Below are 23,352 nucleotides of genomic sequence, written 5' to 3'. Positions count from 1 at the left end.
TCCTATCTTCAGACTTGTAAATCTGGACTTTCTCTGTTGTAAATTATGGTAGGTTATTTTAAGATATATTCTTTTTAAAAGGTAGTCGTACAGAGGTTTACAAAGCCTCTGCATGTATGATGCAGCGCTACATGCTGGCTCTGCATTATTCGTCTTTGCTTAGAAGTTTTTCTGTGCTTCATACAGAGCTACACAGATGTTCTGCCCTTCATATAGACCTTAATAGAGGTTCTGCACTAGCCACGTCGTCACTCCAACCCTGCATCTGTTCTTTATACAGAGCTAAGCAGGTGCTCTGCACTTACGTGTTGATAAAGACCTCTGTCTTGTCATGTTGTACGTTGAGGTTCTGCTTATTACTCTGAGTCCTATCTTCAGACTTCTAAATCTGGACTTTCTACATGCTGCGAACCCCAACACGCATAGGTACAAACCAAGAGGGTGAGGGAAGGGAGGACACTAAAATGGCTGAGGCAGAAGAAGAGGGGGTGAGATTGGAAAAATAAATGGAGAAGAAGAGAAAGAGACCAGAGGCAAAGAAAAAGAGAGTAGAAAGTGAGAAAATGAAGATGAAAGAGGAGGATAGCGCTGAATGAGCGAGACTTGCAGAAATTGCTCGTTTGAAAGTAGAGGAGGAGAGAGTCGAGAGAGTCGAGAGAGCAAGGCAAGCAAAGATTGCTCATCTCAAGGAAGACGAGAGAATCAGAGTAGAGGAAGCAGGCAATCAAGGCTTGGGGCACTTCTCTAGCTTTGATGAAAAAGAAAACCAGGAACATTTTGATGATGTTGCTGGGTCCAATACATCAAGTGATGAGAGTGAGAAGAGTGAAGATGCAGAAGAAGAAGGCGAAGGGGGATGAGGTGCAACAGCTGCTCTGCCTAAGGGTAAGCCAGAGCAGCCTCGGGTAAATAAGCACATCCGTTTTGACAGTCCAACTCCCAGTGCAAACGAATCATCTGACGCAGATGGTCGAGACACGAAAGTCATTGAAACAGAGGTGCACACCTCGAACCCAATCCAGCCAAACCAGCCAGAGGTCGCACATGCCTCTGGTTTTTACAGCCAAAGGGACACCACAGCACATGGAACACCCTTTCAAAAGGGTGCAACCTTTGAACGTATAAATGATATGTCTCCCCATATCACGCCATTTTCCCACACAGAGGAATTCGTTTCCTCTGCACGTGTAGACTCCCCACCTTGTTCAGAGCAAGGAATAGGTGCACATGACTTGGAGACTCTCGACCAGTCTCTAAGTCCACTCATGGAGAGTCCTCTGCCGACTCTGAACCTACCTTCGATACTCTCCATGACAGAACAGCGGTAGTGAATTCCCCTCAAGGATAACCACAAGGATTTGCTGGAAGTCCTTCCCCGACCAACATCAACCAAGTCGTGAAAGAAGGCATCCCTGGAACGGGGACTCAATCTGGCCCATGTGTTGAGCTAGAGGTTACACAACCATCGTATGTTACAAGGGAAGAGTTGCATTCCCTTATCACCTTTGTGCGGTGCTCCTTGGAAGAGCTAAAACTCATCATGGCCCATGTAGAGCCGTCCTCTTCTGCACCTGCTCTGGATGAGATACGAGCATCCTTGGCAGTATTGAAAGTTGAGTCTTCGACAAATGCTTCTCGTCTTGATACTTTGACGGAATTGACGACACAAAATGTAGAGGCCTTGCAAGAGGTCATAGCTTCCATGCAGAGGGGTGAGGCATCCACTTCTCATGACGACCAGGCGATCATCCCTCTTAACGTACCTGTGGGCTATGTCACTCAGAGCGTAATGAATTCTCTGGGTGACAGACTTCTACAGAAGGTGGCGAACTTCACATCCGATTTCAACAACAAAGCAACAGAAGCAGCGGCGACAATCACAATCGCTCTGACCAAATTCAAGTATCAATTGAAATTCGAGATGCAACGTGTTGGAGATGCAGTTGAAGATATCCTCAAAGTCTTTGAGGAGAAAATGAAGTCTATGCCTAAAACAGAGGATTCGAGGGCAAAAAGACGAACAGATTCTTCTCCATGTGCTGAGCCATGGAAGAGGAGATGACTTGATGATTATGAGGACCCAGACCATTCTGGTCCTCAAAATCATGAAGAGGGGGAGAACTATCCAACAACCATTCCAAGTGTTACACCTACGACTGCCCCCTCTACACCAACGTCCTCTGTGCCTCGCCAACCAGCACAAGATCTCTCAAGTCAGAGGGCATAGAGTCAATCAGCGCCAGGGACATAGAGCTAGGGTCTCTACACAAGGGACCAGAGTAGTTCCACCTGCAATGATGCAGAGGGTCCCCATCAGGCCAACCAGAGCAGAAAATGAAGAAGCCGTAAGCAGTAGGCCCAAAAGAAAGCATCCCTCTTATCGCGTTCAGAAGATCAAGGAGAGAATGGATGCAATGTTTACGCCTACACCCCTTGATAAGCCAATAAAGGACAAAGCAGACAGCGAGGAAATCTACCAATTTCTCTACAACCTGTGAGAAGAGACACCGGTCCAAAAGATCAGTCTTCATCCAATGGTTCAAGAGCATATCAGGTAGAGGTTCCTAGATCGCTACACCCAGCCCATCTATGCTGTCCATTTTTTCAATGGCATCAAGCAGGTCATTGACATCAAAAAGCGTACCTTCGCGCATAACCAGATTATCTTCTATGAGTATACGGTGGAAAGGTCTCGTGGACAGATATGCAGGTTCACAGATTATGACCTTATAAATATGAATTTGTGGGATCTTCTTTCTCTGTTTTACTTCACAGATCACAAGAAGGACAAAGGAGTCAAATACGCTGTGGCGAACTCTGCTATAAGGCAAACGATGACAGATCTTCTCGACTTCAGAAGCAAGTTAGATTTTCAATTAGCTCTGGATCAATTGAGTGTCGCTGCACCAAATGAAGATCTGCAGGGCATCAATAGCATCCCTTCTTGGATTGTGTTGGTGGAACCAGAAGTGGGAGTAGTATTTCAAAATGCACAGAATAAGAAAATATTTTTTCGAGATATGCAGAACTACAAGTATTCAAACTCTACCATGCAGTACATCAGTGATAATCTAGCCAGGAGCAGAGACAACTCCCTAGAAGCAAAGGAAAGGGCAAAAATCATCTTAAGGTCAATTCACAATATGTTAGAGTTTCGTGGACTTCTTAGGAAGTTCATCACACTTGAAAATGTTTAGACCTTATGTTTTATAAGTTTTTTTTTTCTATCTTGTAAAGTCAATGTAATTTCTATTTAATTGTATTGTACTTTTTGGATAGTGAAGGAAAATCAGAAGTTCCTTTTAATCTCTGGCTTCGTTGTGACTTTTCGTTTGGTATTTCAAGTTAGAGCTTGTCGTGTTTACTCTTAGGGGGGGAGATTGTTAGACCCCAACTTCATTGTTTCATACAGACCTTAAAAAAGGTTCTGCATGTGCAACGTGGTCATTCTAACCTTGCTTCCATGCATGACACAGAGCTACACAGAGGCTCTGCACTTAAGGGTTAAGAAAGAGCTATGTCTCTTCATGTTCTTCGTCAAGGCTCTGCCTCTTCATCCAAACGTTAACAAAGGTTCTGTACGACCTACGCGGTCCCTCAAGAACACACTACGTGGCTCATACAAAGATCGATAGTGGCTTTTCATTTAAGTGTTTATAAAGAGCTCTGTCTCTGTGAAGGTGGATTCCAGAGTTCTAACTCTGTCTCTGTGAAGGTTGGTTTCAGAGCTGTGTCTCTGTCTCCGTCCTTCATATGGAGCTTCAATATGTAATATTTAATTCTCGAATAAAGAGCTATGTGGATACGCATATTAAGCAGAACATTACGTACCTCATGCAGGTCTACGCAGACGATCTGCATTTAACTTTGGAAGTGATATTCAGATGTGCAACTCTGAATAACATTTCAAATGTACAACTCTGATTAACATGTGTTACAACTCTGAGTCTGTGATGCAGTTACTTTATCTCATTCGCACTTTTCCAGATTTATTGGTGTGGCCATTCTCTCTCTTTGATTCTAGAAATTTCCAGCAGACATGTCCAAGGCACGTGCAAAGCTGTCACTTACAGTTGGTCACCGTCTATGCCTCTAATTTTTCATCTAAAGGAGGCAGGATGCAATCCATGCCAAGCCACGTGGCTTTCTTCCATACACTATTGCATAACTGTTTCAGCTCTCGATGCTTCGTGCCGATTCTCATTCGATTGCCTATTACAAAATCTCGTTTTAAATTACCCTTTATTCCCCAATTTAAATTTTTAATGCTTTTAAACCCTTTCTCCAAATTTCTCTCTTTGTTGTATTCTACGAACTAAAAGCCAACTGCCGCCATTGACGAATTTGACTTTAAGGTTCCTCCTCTTTTACTTCGCTTCAATCGATATTCATTGCAAGTAAGTTGATTAAGTCCAACATCTGCACACAAAACACAAAATCAACCCCAAATTTATACATTTCTATGAAACCCTAACTTTCAGCCAACCGCAAACCAGGGTCATTTTCTTGCTCACAGCCCTGCAAATGTCTACATCTGCATCAAACAATTCTCAAACGCAAACCACTACCCTCAAATCCGTTGATGGATCTACTCATACCATTATTCCCCTTCCTCTGAAACCAAATAATCACGTACTTTGCCTCAACTTGGACAATTTTGAACATAGGTTTCACCCAATCATTGATATTCTTCAACATCATTTTCTTACTCCTGCTCTCACGAACTTGGATGACGCCATTCCACAGCGTTTCATTAAGAAATTTTGGCTCTCATGCGACGTTACTGAATCACAGCGTGGGTTTGTTGGACGATTCTATGTTCCCTCCATGAAGGAGTACGTTTCGGTTCGTATTTCAAGGTTGTTGTTCTCTCAAGTCTTACAACTGCCGACGAAAATGGATCTTGGCCTAGACGAATATGCTCTTCTTCCAACTGTGGATGAGCTGGTGGCTTTCCTGAAAATGTTGGGTTACAATCAACAAATCTGGTATCCATCACAATACTGTCGTCAGTTTCTGCCACCAATGTGGAACGTCCTATTCACATTGGTGAATCGGTCCCTCACGGCCAAAATTGGTAGTCTGGATATGTGCTCCACTAATATTATGCAGATTGTGTACGGGATATTCTTTGACCTCCCCCTAAACTACTCTTTGATACTTTACACGGAGTACAAAGCTGCAATTATGAAAAAGTCCCACCAAGTCTCTAAGGGAAGAGAATTGTCAGCTCTACTCTTCCCACGATTTTTAGGTCTTCTTCTAAGACCTTTTGTTCAAGAGCACATGATCGACGTTTCAGGCCTTCCTATGCAGAAGGTTAATGTACTTTCCATGTACAAACCTACTTTACATAAGGATGGCTATTCAGCTGAGAGGCGCATTCCAAGGAAGTTGATGACGTATATGAAAACAAAGAGGTAAAGAGGAGTTATAGACGTGTACGCAAGGCACTACAACAAGTGGCTCGAACCCCAACACGCATAGGGACAGCCCAAGAGAGTAAAGAGGGAGAAAGGTCAGTAGAGCAAGTGAGAATTGAGAGTGAGAAGCAGCAGAAGAGGAAGAGGGAAAAGGCTAAACAAATGAGGGAAAGGGAGGAAAAGAAAATGAGAGAGATGGAAGAAAGAGAGAGGCGGGAGCGAGAGGGCCAAGCAAGGAAGGAGGATGAAATGGGGAGAATGCAAGATGAAGGAATGCATGAAACAAAACTGCCTTCAAGTTCTGATGCAGAGGAATCCGAGGAAGAGCAGAGCCTTAGCAATACTGAGAGCTCTTCCTCATCCGATAGCGATGAGAATGATGAGGGAGGAGGTGTAGCAGCTGCTCTTCCTCAGGGCGAGCCAGAGTAGCCTATGGTAAATAGGCATATACGATTCAATACCCCAACTCCTAGTGCAAAAACATCATCTGATTCTGGTGGTCGAGACACGGAGGTCATTGACACAGAGGTGCACACCTCGAACCTTTACCAGCCAAAACAACCAGAGGTCGCATATGCCTCTGGTTATGAAAGCCAAAGGGAAGCCACACCTCAGGGAACACCATCTCAAAAGGGTGCAACCTTTGAAAGAATAAGTGAAATGTCTCTCCATATCACGCCACTATTCCACACAGAGGAATTTGTTTCCTCTGCACATAGAGTTTCCCCACTTTGTTCAGAGCAAGGATTAGGTGCACAAGACATGGAGGATCTCGACCAACCTTCTTGTCCACTTATGGAGAATCATTTGTCTGGCTCTGAACCTGCATTGGATACTCTTCGTGACAGAACAGCAGTAGTGGATTCTCCTCAAGGAGAACCACGAGGATCTGCTGGAAATCTTTCCTCCACCAAGGACTGAATCTGGCCCATGTGTATTCTCCTCAAGCAGTAGTGGATTCTCCTCAAGAAGATGTCCTTGGAACAAGGACTGAATCTGGCCCATGTGTTGAGCCAAAGGTTACACAAACATCTTACATCACAACAAAAGAGTTTCAATCTGTTGGTAGCTCTTTGTTGTGCTCTTTGGAAGAGTTAAAACTCATCATGGCACGTGCAGAGCCATTACCTTCTGCATCTGCTCTGGATGAGATACAAGCATCCTTTGCAATATTGAGGGCTGAATCTTCGATGAATGCCTCTCGTCTGGATACCCTATAGGAATTGACAGCACGAAATGCAGAGGCCCTGCAAAGGGTCATAGCATCCATGCAGAAGGATGAAACTTCTACTTCTCATGACGCCCACTCAATGATCCCTCTTAACGTACCATCGATTATGTCACTCAAGGTCCAATGAATGCTTTGGGTGAAAGAATTCTACAGAAGGTGGCAACTTTTACTTCTGAGTTCAACAGCAAAGCCACAGAAGCAGTAGAGTCAATAACGCGTTCTTTGGTTGACTTCAACTACCGATCTGACTTTGAGATTCGATGAGTGGGAGGCGCAATAAAATATCTAATTAAAATGTATGAGGCAAAACTCACATCAAAGCTTCAAGCAGAGATGAAAACAAAGAATGGACGCCACTCCATGTACAGACGCATCCAAAAGAAGAAGACTTGATGATGATGAGGATCCAGACTTGTTTGGTCCTCAAAATCGTCAAGAGGGGGAGAGGCATTCAATAGATGCTCCAAGTACCCTTCCAAGGGCTTCCACCTCTGCCTCTATTCTATGCCAACAAGAGCGAGAATGATCAAGGCAGAGATCTGAAGATGCGCAAGCACATGCAGACGCAATAAGGAAAGGGAAGATGCCAGCGGCAGCCTGCGCAGAAGGAGAAGGCCAAAAGACACATGAAGAGGATGTGATTCAACCCTTATCTGCACCCCTCTCTTCATTCAAACCAGAGGAGCCTTTGTCATCCTCCTCAGAATACTACATGGAGACCGCTGCTCCATCAAGAATGAGGCGTGATAAAGTAGAAGTGGTGGCAGTGAATGCAGTCGACCCAAAGCTACAATAGGATATTCCAATGGTTGTCCCACTTGAAGAAGTAACTGTCGCTGCTCCACTACCACACCAGACACACACAAAGCAAAGGTCGCTATTCAAGGGACCAAGGTGGTCTCCTCTTCTATAAGGCATAAGTTCCCAATCAGAGGTCGAAAGGCAGAGGGAGGCAGCAGCCGCAGGGATCAAAAGTCTAGAGAGAGTATTGAACGAGTATAAGATATCAGGGATGACATGGAGGACCTGTTAAATCCTACTCCCTTCGACAAGCCTATCACACATGCTGCAGACAGTGAAGATGTCTATCAATATCTTTACAGCCTGAGGAATGAGACTCCAATTGTAAAGGTAAATATGCGTCCAACGGCTGACGAGCATAGTAGACAGAGGTTCTTCAACCGTTTCACTCAACCTCCTGCTGCAGTTCATTTAATGCATAGAATGGTTGATGTCTTGGACATCAAACGACAAACCTTTGTGCACAACCAGATTGTATTTTATGAATACAAAGTTGAAAGGTCCCATGGCGAGATCAAATCTTTTACAGATTGTGATCTCATTAATCTGAATCCATGGGATATTCTGTCTCTGTTCTTCTACACAGAACATAAGAGGGATAAGGGATGAAGTATTCTGTGGCAAACTCGGCGATTCAGCAAATGATGACGGATCTCCTGGACTTTAATAGCAAATTTGACTTCCATTTGGCTCTGGACATGGGGATTGATCAGCTTAATGTCACTGCACCGAATGAAGAACTAGCAGGCATTAATCATTACCCATTGTGGATGATAATGGTGGAACCAGAGTTTGGAGTGATCTACAGGAATGCGCAAGGAAGATTGGTGTTCTTCCGTGAAGAGCAGAGCCTAAAGTATTCAAATTCTACGTTGCGCTTCATCAAGGATAATTTACTCAGAAACAACAACAATACCACGGCTTGCAAGGAGAGGTCTCGCAATTTGGTTAGATGCATCGATCGTGTGTTGGAGTTCCGTGAACTTCTTAGGAGGTTCATGATGCTCCAACATGTGTAAAAAGCTTTATCTTTATAAATTATGTTTATTTTTAATTTTTTATTTTCACTTTTAAGTCCTGTAGTTTCCTTTGATTGTACTGTAAAAATATTATGTAATAAATGTAATACAGATGGTATATTTCACCTTTGGCTTCGATTATCTTTGTTTATTCATTCCAGTTACAATTCGTCTTTTTTCTAGAAGAGTGAAAATTTTCAATTATGGAACTTTTATTTTGTGTAGAGGTTTTGATTATTTAAATCGCTCAAATTAAGATTTTTAATACATTTATGTAAGCTGAGGAATATGGAAAAAGATATAAATTAAGCTGAGAATGCAGTTGAGTTCTTATAGGTTTAGAAATATGAACTTCAAACTCTTATTCAAAATGTCACACAATTAGTCTTGGTTGTTTATTGTCACAATGCTAAGTCTGGAACTGTCGACATTAAGGAAGTCTGGGAATGAATTTCACAAAGTGACATTTATGAAAACTGCCACCTTCGAAGTATAGAAAGGCAGCGTTCAGAGTTTATTCCACTAACTCTGAAAAATGTCCCTATTCGAACCATACTCCAAAGTCTGGAAAAAAAAAAACACCAATTCGTCAGAATGAACTAGCAAATTGATAAGGAACCGCCAAACCTCCATGTCTAAAATTAAGGATCTGTACTTGCATGCTGAAGTCATCCTTTATATTTCATGTCTAGGCTTCCTTGAAGTATAAAATTAAAAATCCATTTTGAATACTGAAGTCATTCTCTAAATTTAATTTCCAGACTACCTTCAAAACTTTAACTTGGGCAGGTCGTTCTCAAGCACCGTCTTATTTTTCACAAGCATCCATATTAGTTGCTTAATTCTGTCAGATGATTTAACATTCTCAAATTAAGATGTGTATTACATTTATGTATAGAGAGGATGTGAAAAACAACATAAAACAAGGTAAGAGTAGAGCCTATTAGTAATGAAGGTATCACACTGTTATTAGAAAGTGAACAATGCAGACCAAACTGTTTACATTTCCTTAATAAATTAATGAATGAACTGTTGTTACTATCATTGAAACTATTTACATAATTGATGAATCCTAAGCTAAGTTTCTGAAATAAACTTTGTGCTTTACAAAACTAAATCTGTCACTTTTATATTCTTTGCAGGTGTGTACTCAATCTTTTTCTTCTCTTCAGAGTTTGAACTTCCTGTCAATAAGGATTGGAATGAACTTCTCAATTATTGTTCTTTTGTACTCAAGCTGAGAGTCAATCTGCATTCTCAACCAATTTATGAGTTCTTTTAATTTCGGCCATTCTTCTCGTGGAGTTATTCTCGGCTTCCTTAACAGTCTCTTTTCTAATGATATGTAAATCTGTTTCAATGTACCAGAGTTGTACTTGGCTATATCATACATCCTGAATAAGAACTTCTCGTTCAGGTTCTTGCATATGTATCCAGGAGGATCACACACTAGAGTTCCTGTATGAAAGTTTCTAATTCTCCAAGATTGACCTCCGGATGCATCAAATATACCCTATCTCTATTTAGAGTTATGGCCAACTGAAAATCAGTCATGCCACCCATTAAGGTAGCTCTAAGCATGCCATGAACAACAACAATCAAACCCTTTCTAAACTTGACATCTTTATCTTCAAATGGGGCTAATTTGCAACACAATGGGAGAAAATCATTGTGATTGATGAATTTGAAATCAGCCTCTGAGAACTCATACACTTTATTATCTATTCTCTCAACACTGAAAACTTGGTATACTATACCCTGCCATGTTTCTGTTTGATGTCCACAACCTCATAATACTCAGCTTTGAGTACACATCTCTGCGAAACTTGCCTACTCTGTTCATAAAGTGTTCATATTTTCTCTTGAATGCAGGTGGCTTCCATGTAAATGTATCCACATAATTCTTGATGACGTAATTGGATTCGGACATGAAAAAATTCCAGTGCTTGAATTCAAGTAACCATTCATCCAAATCTACCTTTTCTTTTTCTTTCTCTTTCTCTACCACTGCAGTTGGAACCGGTTTTAAGGTTCGAGAAATGAAGTACTCCTGTGGAAGCAGCACATCTTTACTTGATGCTTTCTTCGAATTCTTCTCCATTATCGCCTCTTTGTGACAATCCTTACACAATTCCCTAAGCTTTATCCTCTGCTTTATTTCATTTAGAAACTTTTCTTTCATATCTTCTTGTACATTACATGTACTCTCCATGGCATTCAGAAAATATGTTAACGCTTCACTTGTAAACAAAGAAAGTTTTGTTACTTTCAGCACCCTTAGGCCCGAAGAACTTCTAAAGTAGTACCGTGGCTCATTAAGGAATACAAATTGATTCATAAGCGCCATTTTCTCATAGCTTTCATCCAAAGGGTCATAAGCATTAATTCTTATCAGTTCTAGATCTAATGCCACTTGCATATCATATAAACCCAGGTTTCTGATGTAAATCCCCATTGACCTTCTTATTTCTACTTCACCCTAGGAAAGCTCTGCTTGTTTGAAATACTTTAGGAGGAAAAGTTGATCTTCTAACTTCAATCTTGGAAAATCAGCACTAGAGATCTGATATACTCGATTGCCTGCTCTCATTATTTCTAAATCCAAGTAATCCACAGCAGCAAAGGATCTTACATGGCAACCACGGACTTCAACAAATTGGCTGTTTATATTTATCTCTGAATCATTTCTCCTTATTCTGCTTATCATTTCAGAGTACATCATCTGCACTTCTCCAGGCCAGTTCCCATTAATTTCATGTTCCATCATGACTTCTTCCTCACCATCTATTATGAACATGTGGTTGTAAGACTTAAAAGAGCTGGATGAGCCATCAGGATTATATATAACCATCTCCGAATCGTCCTCAGCAATTGACTTTGCTTGTTCGGCTGCTGTTTCAAAATTTCCCTTCAGAGGTTGATTGGTTGAGGGCGTAAAGATTTTTTCATGAATTGATTTAATAAATGCATCAAAAGGTGTGAAAGGAATGATTGCAACACATGAACTTTGAAAAATATGCTCATATCTGAGTTGTACCTCATCATCTGGATTTTTAAAGTCCCAATCTGAACTAGGAATGTCAACGGTGTCAATTTCCTCCGTTTCCATCTTCTCCATCTCATTACAGCCTGCTTCAGTATTATCCACATCCATTCTGTCTTCATCACTATTTCCCTCTTCAATGTTTTCTTCAGTTGTTGTATCTTCATTAGATGCCATTCTCAATGTTGTTGCCTCTTTTTGCTTTATTCTCTTACTCCTATTTTCATTATTATAGCCAGCTTTATCGTCGGAGTCATCATCTTCATCATGCTTCCGTTTTTTCTTGCAACCCATTTGTTGAATATCTCTGCGTATCAACACTGTCATGTATCTTAAATCCACCAAATCTGCTTTCATGTCATTCAGTTGAGCAGTTGTGGCAAAATCTTCGGTATGAGGCATGTAGGCTTTCAGAATGGCAGGAATGGGATTTGCTTCTGAAGTGGATGGATCAGTTGGTGGTTGGATTGGATTTTCGGTTCTGGCTTGTCTATTGGTGTCATCCATTTGAGACTACCTGAGGGTATTTACTTGACTAAGAATGGCAGCTTGGTTCTTAGCTTGTATATCAATCATCTTTTGAGACAAAATGTCAGTTTTTGAGGATGCATCTCTGAAACACCTTCAAGTCTTGTTTCGTCACATAGTTTGGTTCCAAGTTGTGGAGAGTTGTTTTGTTGGTTTTCACGATATTCTTCACCCCCTCCAACTCATTTTTTGTTAGAAGAACAGAACTGTCAAGCCCATTAATTATTTCCATGATTGCTTTCTCCGTTGATGTCATCTTCTTGTGTAAACTTCTTGTTTCATTTACAACCATCAATTCATTGATTTTAGAGTGAATCTTTGCAAATTCACTTTGGCAGAAGACACTGAAGTTGTTAAACTCCATCTGCGTCATAATTGTTGAGAGGAAACCAGGATCAACAAATGATCCTGTTTGCAATCCCACAGCTGGTGTGGGTTGGCCTGTTGATGTGACAAACACATCATGTACAACAGATGTAGTTGGAAATGGAATTTCTTTATTGTTCATTCCACCAGAACTTCAACCCAATCCTTGACCATCCGTAAACGGAATGTCTATAGGTGTTAATGCAGGTTGACAAACAACTTGAACAGGTACGCCATGAAAACGTGTGCTGGTGAAAGGAAGATTAGCAGTTCCGCATTTGGCTCAATATGGAATGGACTATCTGACTCAATGTGAGCAAATGAATGATGAGGATGAGACAAGTGTTCCTCAATTTCAACATTAGCTTCCTCCAACTGAGGAGCTAATGGATTATCCGTTGGTTGTYTCAAAATGTTTAGTGAAGCTTCGCCCTTTTGAGAAGGCGATGAGTGGGTGGGTAGGGTTGATATGAGTGTTGGCATGGGCTCAGTGCCTTTTTCAATACCTTCTACCAGAGAATGTGGTGAGGTAGCAGCTGTGGGTGCCCGTCTTTTTGGGGATGGGGCAGGGTCCTCGTCTTTTTTTGACCCTGTTCTCTCTAAATGCTCTTTTTTTTATTCTCTCTTCTACCCTTTCTCTCATTCACATTTTCCCTCTCTACACTTTTAGGAGACATACCCCTTTGTGTCTCCTCCCCAACACTCTTTTCTTTTGACCCTTCACCACTTATCCTACGTTGAAGTGCTTCTTGGGTAGGGTTTGCCGGTTCTGGCAGTCCCATAGAAGCGCAATATTCTCTAAGTACCCTATTATCATTCCTAATATGTGTTGTCAATTCCAATGGTAGTGGCATATGATTTCTAAAATTAGAAAGAAGAGTAGATAACCTCAGTGAATCCATGTAGAATTGTGGAGCCATGTCCTCCTCCTCTCTCGCTGGAATGTTCGGTCGTAAATGCATTGCCCCCTTCACGCAAAGTTGGAAGAATCCTTGAAATGGTATGTATCCAGGTGGCTTTGCACTGTACACTTTAATTTCCTCCATGAATAGTGATGCATAATCATAATGCATGTTGAAAGCTATTCCATGGAAGATTGTCAATGTTGGCCTTGATGTTTGATCAAGGCTTGAAGCTTTGGGCGATAAACATTGATTGATACAGGAGAACAAACAGTACCAAACAGGTGGTAAACCTTTTCTCCTAAAACTGCTTAGTGTTGGCAAGGGATCTTTGTATCCCAATGAAACGAAGTATTTAATCATCTTCTCTTGAGATGGTAGGATATCAAAATCTGATTTTCCCAACACTTCATTGTTATTTGGAAGGAAGAGCATCTTCCTTATCTGTTCAAGGGATAGTGAAAAACCGTATCCACCTATAGTTGAATTAATCTCATTTTCTTCCTCATCATAAGTTAAATTTTTCCACCACTGTTGAAGATATTGAATAGGAACTTCATACATTCTGATGAACATCCTTTTACGCAGATGTCTTTTAAGCATCTTAATAACAATTTGATGCTCCGGTTTGAATTTTTCAGATTCTAGATTTAGAGCACTGTTGTTTTCCTTAATGACATCATATTCAGATTCTGGTAAAATAGTCTGACTTACATCAGGCTCTAGAATAGCTACAGACATAATAGCAGTTTGTGCTGGTTGGCTTTCATGAGCATCTCCCACTTCCCTTTGAGATTCAGCGGGTTCAGGGAGTTGTTCTTTAGGCTTCTCAGTGACATGTTCGTCATTTGGGACCGCAATCGGTTCTGAATGATTGAATCCGGTGTTAGCTGATGTTGATTGGTTTCATGAAGGAAAGGAGACATGTTCCTGGATAGCAACTTCAATGTTTCCAATCATGATAGAAGTACGCTGATTGACTTCATTGTCAGAATAAGAAGAAGAAGAGGGTTCAAAACAGGTTTTGATTGTATGGATTGTTTTTTGGATGTTGGACTGTGAGTTACACCATTGATGGATTGCTTTGGTGGTCTGTGATTGCAAAAGGTAAATTCGTATGAGAAAAAGGAAGGCGGGAGTGATGAGCTTCACATATATGGAGTTTATATTTGGTTTTAAATTTGAATAAAGAACTCGAAAGGTTTGTTTATAGAGTGACACGTGGAAGTGTAGAGTACTTATTGGAATCATTAAGCCTGACAATTTAAAACCGTCATATTTTTAAAAAATGTTTAATTACCATTACGATGTAAGTTAATGCTTGGTCGTATCATATATGAACACGTGGTTGATTACCGTGTTAGCTGTATTTTAGAGGAAGAAATGTGTTGTAAGTCTTGGACGCTCAGATTTACTTCCTAACTCTGATTCTCATCCAATAGTTGTAGGTCTGTATGTGGCCAGATCTGCAACTCTGATTCATCCATATCCAGACTTACCACACCTAAACTACAAACACTGAAACATAGATAGATTACACAACTGAAGCCGTAAATCTGGTACATCACGTTCATACTGGAACGTGGACAATGGTGACTCATCCAAATTATATTCGAACACATGGTTCACTACCGACTTTGATGCATTTTAGAGGAAGTAATGTGTTGTAAGTCTTGAACGCCAAGAGTTGTTGACTAACTCTGAATTTCATTTCAGAATACTAGCTCCAAATGTTCCCAGACGTTGAACTCTGAACCTTGCATATTCAGACTTACGACATCTGAACTACAAAGACCCACTAGGATAACAAATTTTCCCCTAACCGTCCATACCTGTATACAACTTATACACTATATTTTCTTTTGTGATAGTCAATATTTGTAAATTAACCCTTACAAAAGCCATGAAGTTGTTAAACTCCATATCAAAATGTTCAACTCTAGAATGTACAGAGTGAATTTCTTGCTCTCGCACTTATACCCACCATCTTAAATATGGAACCAACTTCATATTTAGAAATCTGTACTGACAACCGACGGCATGAGAAGACTTCCTCAGCCTACAGATTTGCACGTACAAAGAATTGGTCCAGATTTTCAATCCTTATTAAAAAGTCTGTATTGAGTTAAAAGTTTTTCTTCGGACCATACTTGAATGTCTGTATAAATCTTATCAAGTACCCTTTGCCATGTGAATGTTAATATTTGAAAATTAGTCCTTAAGAAAGTCACTAAAATTATTAAAGTCCATATTAAGATGTTCGTGACCTATTACAAACATAGTTACTTGCGCACGTCTGAATTTATAAACGACGCCATAAATCTGGTACACCACGTTCATACTTGAACGTGGAAAGATTACACAACTGAAGCCGTAAATTTGGTACAACACGTTCATACTGGAACGTGGACAGACTACACAACTACATAATTTTCATAAACTCATAGACTCAAAATTTCAGTTATCGTCAGTTATAATCATCGTAAAATCTGGAAATTTTAATCGTGGGATGTGTGCTTAAATTGAGATTCAATTTCCGAACTCCTCACTACTCAAATTGGCAACTTTTCTCAAAGTCAAACAAGAACAATCAAAACCAACTGCTTTTCTTCTGTAAGGTATGATAGCTTCTTTTGATTAACTTACTTCAAAATTTTAATTAATTAATACATGGTTTCCCTTCTACAGGTTAATGGTTGGAAACAATATTACATTCATTGACGATCTTGACATACAGAAGAATGATTTCACTGTCAAGGTTCGAATTGTTAGATTGTGGAAGCAACCGGTGTTTAAAAACCCGGATGAAATATACTCCATTGAAATGATATTAATGGATGAACATGTAAATTCTTATATCTTTTTGAAGCTTCAGTATTAAAAGCATGATATTGAATTATTTTCTAAACTGTCTAAGATCTTCACATCATCAGTACTCATTGATTTTTCATTTATATGTTCTTAGGGCACCAAAATACAAGCAAATGACCTGCAAAAATGGGTTCCTAAGTTCACGAACTTACCCCAGGAAGGCGCTGCAGTTTTATTAAGAACCCTACAATTGCTCGATATGGAATGAAGTACAAGTTAATTCATAATACAATCAAGTTAAATTTGTATTACAAGACTTCTGTTTCGAATTGCCAGGATTTTAAGGGTTCCATTTTTGGTCTCTCATTTGTCAAATTTGCAGACATTAAATCCAAAAGTATCCCAGAACATACAACAGTTGGTGAGTGAATTAAATGCTTTTACATTGATTGTATTTTTTAAATAAATTATATATTGTACTGTTATTGAAGTTAGATGTTGTTACGTTAACTTTTTGATCATTACATAGATGTAATTGGAGAAGTTATTGCTTGTGAGACAATGGTGACTCTTCCAGATAACAATCTGGAATCAGAAGAGAAGTTGTGTGATAGAAAGCTTAGGAAAGGAGTTGATTGGAAGCGGCTTTTTGGAAGTTGGTTTGATGACCATCAGGAAGAAAAAGGATCTGCTATAGAAACATTAAAGATCTTAAAGATGAAAACTAATATTCTTGCTTTTGATGAGCAATTACATTGAAACTCGTATTTGGTTTTGGGTTGGTGGTTGAATTTTAGTTTGGACAATGATATTTGCATTGGTACTTATGTTATGATACACAGTTTCGTTATTATTTGTATTGGATTTCATATTAAACTCATTTGCATTAAATAATTTTGTAATGTTTGATTTTCATGTTCATGAAAGTTATATCTGCTTGTAAGTATTTAACTATTTTCAGATGAAGTGGTTTTTGATAGTTGAATAACAGGTTGTACATTATCAGATGGGGTATACTCTAATATCCTTGTAGGCCTTCATTGATTTATTACAAGGCCTTTGTATACTCCATGCATATATTTGGACCCGCTATACAGGGCTCTAAATTATGCAGGGTTGTTCTTCACACTACTTCAAAGATTAGAGGCCTTCTATGCATAGTCGCAAAGCTGTATGAAACTTACCTACATAGGGGTTCCACATTGAACATGCAGAGCCTCTATACAGGTCTACACTGAGTATGGAAGTAACTTTAGGTGCGCTGCATGGTATATGCAGATGATCTGCTTAGTTCTGTATGAAGCACAGAATCAGGATCAGAGGTCCTGCATCGCACGAGGAGAGACAGAGCTCCTACTTAAGAGCTAAGTGTATTATGTATAAAGGCGTCTTCTATGGCAATTATCGTGGAGATCATCTTACATGAAGCAGAGATACCACCCGTTGAGCAAGAGAAGGAGCCAGAAGTATTCTAAGTTCAATCCGTAATCTGTTGGACTTTCGAGAACTTCTTAGGATGTTCATCAAGCTTGAAAACATCTAGACCTTCTTGTCTTACATTTATTTTTTAACTTTGAAGCATTGTACTTTCGCTTCAGTCGTACTGTACTTTCTGAATAGTTAATGTAAACAGAGGTTATTTTTAACCTACGCCTTCAAATAGACATGTTTTTAATTCCCGTAAGAACCTGCCTTCTTTTTAACCTCTATTGCAGTATCGAGAACGTCTTATGTTTTGCTTCTTTTTCCTAATTTAACAAAAAAAATAGGTTACAAAAACGTTAAAAATCCCTCAACTTCAGAAGTAATGTTCATGATTCTGGTGTACAACTACATTGTTGTTCGTTATTTGTATAGTTTTTGTCATTGGATCTTGGTTCGTACAATGATCTGTTAATTCGTTAATGTAGTATGCTACCCGCTTTCATTAAGTGTTGAGAAAGAGTTATGTCTCTTCATGTGTTACGTTGAGCCTACCCTTTTCATATAGGGAGTACATATTTTGTTTTAAATTTGAATACTGAAATCGAAAGATTTGTTTATAAAATGACACGTCGAAGTCTGGAGTAATTATTGGACGCATTAAGCGTGTCTATTTAAAACTGTCATATTTTAAGAAAATGTTTAATTACTATTATGATGTAAGTTAAAGGTTGGTCCTATTATATTCGAACACATGGTTGACTACCGTCTTAGATGCATTTTAGAGGAAGTAATGTGTTGTAAGTCTTGAACGCCAAGAGTTGTTGACTAACTCTGAATTTCATTTCAAAATATTACGACTAAATGTGCCCAGACGTTGAACTCTGAACCTTACATATTCAGACTTACTACATCTAAACTACAAAGACCCAGTAGGATAACAAATTTTCCCCCAACCGATACTTCCATATCTTTTGTTATGTGATAGTCAATATTTGTAAATTAACCCTTTCAAAAGCCATGAAATTGTTAAACTCCATATCAAAATGTTCAACTCTAGAATGTACAAAGTGAATTTCTTGCTCCCGCACTTATACCCACCATCTTAAATATGGAACCAACTTCATATTTAGAAATTTGTATTGACAACAGACGACATGAGAAGACTTCCTCAGCCTACAGATTTGCAAGTACAAAGAATTGCTCCAGATTTTCAATCCTTATTAAAAAGTCTGTGTTGAGTTAAAAGTTTTTCTTTGGACTACACTTCAATATCTATATAAATCTTATCAAGTACCCTTCATCATGTGAATGTTAATATTTGAAAATTAGTGCTTAAGAGAGTCTCTAAAATTGTTAAAGTCCATATTAAAATGTTCGTGACCTATTACATACATAGTTACTTGCGCACGTCTGAATTTATAACCAACGCCATAAGTCTGGTATACCACGTTCATACTTGAACGTGGATAGATTACACATCTGAAGTCGTAAATCTGGTACAACACGTTCATACTGGAACATAGACAGACTACACAACTTCAGAATTTTCATAAACTCAGACTCAAAATTTCAGTTATCGTCAGTTATAATCACCATAAAATCTGGAAATTTTAATCGTGGGATGTGTGCTTAAATTGAGATTCAATTTCCGAACTCCTTACTACTCAAATTGGCAACTTTTCTCATAGTCAAACAAGAACAATCAAAACCACTTGCTTTTCTTCTGTAAGGTATGATAGCTTCTTTTGATTAACTTACTTCAATATTTTAATTAATTAATACATGGTTTCTCTTCTACAGATTAATGGCTGGAAACAATATTACATTCATTGATGATCTTGACATACAGAAGGATGATTTCACTATCAAGGTTCGAATTGTTAGATTGTGGAAGCAACCGGTGTTTAAAAACGCGGATGATATACACTCCATTGAAATGATATTAATGGATGAACAGGTAATTTCTTATATCTTTTTGAAGTTTTAGTATTGAAAGCATGATAATGAATTATTTTCTAAACTGTCTAAGATCTTCACATCATCAGTACTCATTGATTTTTCATTTTTTTGTTCTTAGGGCACCAAAAAACAAGCAAATGTCCTGCAAAAATGGGTTCCTAAGTTCAGGAACTTACTTCAAGAAGGGGCTATAGTTTTTATTAAGAATCCTACAATTGCTCGATATGCAACGAAGTACAAGTTAATCGACAATACAAACAAGTTAAATTTCTATTACAAGACTTCTGTTTCGAATTGCCGGGATTTTAAGGGTTCCATTTTTGGTTTCTCATTTGTCAAATTTGAAAACATTAAATCCAAAAGTATCCTAGAACATACAGTAGTTGGTGAGTAAATTAAGTCCGTTTACATTGATTGTATTGTTTAAATAAATTATATACTTTACACTTATTGAAGTTAGATGTTGTTATGTTAACTTTTTGATCATTACATAGATGTAATTGGGGAGATTATTGCTTGTGAGATAATGGTGACTCTTCCAGATAGCAATGGAAAAGCCAAAAGAAGAATGAAACTTGAGATGCAGGATTTGGGGTAAGTATTTCACTATAATTTACTAGCAATGATCTTCAGAAACTATATAATTGTTTTCTTACAATTTATGTAGCGGGATTAAAATACAAGTTACATTGTGGGATGCCTTTGCTGAGGAATTGAATGATTATGTTTGTACAAACAAGGACAAGGGGATTGTTGTTCTTGTTATTCAATTCGCAATGGTCAAAATTTACAGAGGTTAGTCTGATTCATTACATGTATAGTTCTTTCAAGGAATGTTGTGTTAACTTGTTTCATTTGATTGTTTCAGAAAAACCATTTCTTTCTAACTCATTCAATTGTACGAGGCTGTTCATCAATTCGGACATTCATGAAATTAAAGATTTTAAGAAAAGGTCAACAATTTTTATTTATTATTTATTTTTGTTATATTTCTGTTATATATCTTATATTTCGCTCATATCCATTGTTGTGTACTACTACTCTGATTCAATAGTTTGATTCAGGAAAGTGGCGAATCTAAATGGTCACAACAGATTTCAATGCTCTCTGGAATGTGTTACTCATATCATGAAGATTTCCTAGACAGAACCAGTAGAGCAAACGTTGTTAAAATCAGTGAGACTGTTGAGGTACTGATTCTTTTAAATTGTGTCTATACATTGAGTAATGGATTTTAGTGTAACATAGCATACTTTATACAAGTGAAATCACTAATTGTATTAGGAACGGTGAAAGCATTTAGGAAAGATATCCCTTGGTTTTACATGGGTTGCACGAGGTGTAACCACAAGGTTCGACCCACGTACATTATTAGTGACAAGGATGATGGCTCTGGTATGAAAGAAGAGAGGGAGAGTTTTGATTGTACAACTAATAGATACAAAGGTAAACAGACAGAAGTGTTGCCAAAGTAAGTAACAATTACATAACCGTGCTTCTCATTAACTTCTGCACACTCACATTAATACTCACTTAATAATCATATAGGTTCAGAATTTCTTTGAGAGTTCAAGATGATACTGGAATTGTATCATTGACATTATTTGATCGGGAAGCTAATAAAAATTTGAACCAAACGGAAACAGAGTTGTATGAAAAAGTTAAAGAGGTATGGTTAGAGGTCTTAACCTTTTTCATAAGTTACTTTTCAGGACTCCAAATACCTGTTAATGTAAAAATTGTTTGTTTCCTTTGTTAGAGTGGTGATTTAGACATGTTTCTAGATGAGTTGGATGTTTTGCTTGATCGGAGGTTTGCAATAAAAATTGGCATAACTGATTACAATATTAAGAACAACTTTTTCATTCATGGCATTTCAAAGCTAACAAATGATGATGCCATTTTGAGTGAATTGAGATGAGATGCGCTTCTGAACAGGTGCTGATTTCAATTTGTAAAAAATATTATCCAATTTATTCTAAAATCTTTGTTACTCTTAACATTATTTTAGCATTTACTCTGCAGCCTGCTGAATCAGAAGCAGTAAATCTGTATTCAACATATTTCAATTCCCAAGATAAGTTAAAGGTAGTATAACTGCCATGTTCAATGTAATTTGTAAACACAACTACAAGGAACTAATTTCTCAAATGCCACAACTAATTATTGTTTTATTTGAAGGATGTTGTTTCATATACTGGTGAGAATGCAACACCATCCGATGTTGATAAGAGCACTGCAGACAGTCCGAAATCAGAAGAAAAATTGTGTGAGAGAAGGCTTAGCAAGAGGGTTGAAAGGAAGCGGCTTTTTGAAAGTTTGTCTGATGCCGATCAGGAAGGAAAAGGATCGGCTATAAAAACATTATAAATCCCTAAGGTTGAAAAGTAAAACTCTTCTTTTTGATGAACATTTACATTGAAACTCCCATTTGGTATTGTGTTGGTGGTTGAATTTTTTCTTGGACAATTATTTATGCATTGTTGCAGATGTTATGATACATGCTTTCATTATCATTTGTGTTGGATTTGATATTAAACTCATTTGCAGTACGTACTTTTGTAATGTTTGATTTTCATGTTCATGTAAATTATATCTGCTTGTAAGTATTTAACTATTTTTGGACGACGAGGCTCTGGTCAGTTGAAAAACAGTTCTGCAATGAGTATGCAAGCAACTTCAGGTGCACTATGTGGTACATGCAGATCGTCTGCGTAGTTCTGTATGGAGTAGGGAATCAGGATCAGAGGTTCTGTGTAGCACGAGGACAGACAGAGCTCTTACTTAAGAGGTAAGTGTATTATGTACAAAGGCCATCTTCTGTTAGAATTATCGTAGAGACCATCTTACATGAAGCAGAGATACCACCCCTGGAGTGAGAGAAGGAGGCAAAATTGTTCTAAGGTCAATCCGTAATCTGTTGGAGTTTGAAAACTTCTTAGGAGGTTCATCAGGCTTGAAAACATCTAGACCTTCTTGTCTTAGCATTTTTTAGCTCCCAAGCATTATACTTTCATTTCAATCGTATTCTACTTTCTGAATAGTTAATGTAAAACCGAGGTCATTTTTAACCTCTACCTTCAATTAGACTTATGTTTTTAATTCAAGTAAGAATTTTATTTCTTTTTAACTTATGTTCGAGTATCGAGAACCTAATTTAACAAAAAGGATCGACTACAAGAATGTTAAAAATCCCTCCACTTCAGAAGTAATATTCATGGTTCGGGTGTACAAGTACATTGTCTCTCGTATTTGGTATTGTTTTGATGATTGGATTTTGTTTTGTACAATGATCTGTTAATTGGTGAATGTAACTTCCTATACGCTGTCATTATTTTTTTCTTGGATTTAATGTTAAACTTATTTGCATGAGTAACACAGAGGCTCTGCACTTACGTGTTAAGAAAGACCTCTATCTCTTCATGTGCTACGTTTAGGCTACCCGTCTTCATACAGACCACAACAGAGGTTATGCACATGCTACGTTGTCAATATAATCATGGCTCCCTACTGCATACAGAGCTTCACAGAGGCTCTGCACTTAAGTGTTCAAAAATAACTCTGTCTCTTCATGCCCTGCGTTGAGGCTCCACCTCTTACTCTAAAAGTGGACTTCAAACTTGTAACTTTGGACCATCTGAGTCTTAATTCTGGGAAGTTTATTCACCCTTTTGTCTGTCAAGCCTGACTTCATTCTTCATACAAACCTTAACAGAGGTTCTGCTTGTGCTAGGGCGTCACTCTAACCCTGCTTCCCTGATTCAGACAGAGCTAGACAGAGGCTCTGCACATAGTGTTGAAAAAGAGCTCTCTCTCTTCACGCCCTACGTTGAGGCCCTGACGC

At 38.6% G+C, this 23,352-nt stretch overlaps 1 protein-coding gene across 1 annotated transcript; it reads left to right on the top strand.

The window, feature by feature from the left end:
- The first annotated feature begins 14,902 nt into the window (after window positions 1–14,902).
- Window positions 14,903–21,878, top strand: LOC112528807 (replication protein A 70 kDa DNA-binding subunit A-like). The gene is made up of 12 exons (XM_025139911.1): window positions 14,903–14,979; window positions 16,002–16,158; window positions 19,627–19,894; window positions 20,003–20,102; window positions 20,176–20,303; window positions 20,377–20,461; window positions 20,563–20,698; window positions 20,747–20,979; window positions 21,057–21,177; window positions 21,268–21,415; window positions 21,520–21,596; window positions 21,690–21,878. Exons 1-12 carry the CDS (start codon window positions 14,903–14,905, stop codon window positions 21,876–21,878), a joined length of 1,719 nt encoding a protein of 572 aa, XP_024995679.1.
- The last annotated feature ends 1,474 nt before the right edge of the window (window positions 21,879–23,352 follow it).

Source organism: Cynara cardunculus (assembly GCF_001531365.2).
Source record: "Cynara cardunculus var. scolymus isolate 2C chromosome LG 1, CcrdV1, whole genome shotgun sequence".
Taxonomy (NCBI): Eukaryota; Viridiplantae; Streptophyta; class Magnoliopsida; order Asterales; family Asteraceae; genus Cynara; species Cynara cardunculus.
This window is presented reverse-complemented; position numbering and strand designations above follow the sequence as displayed.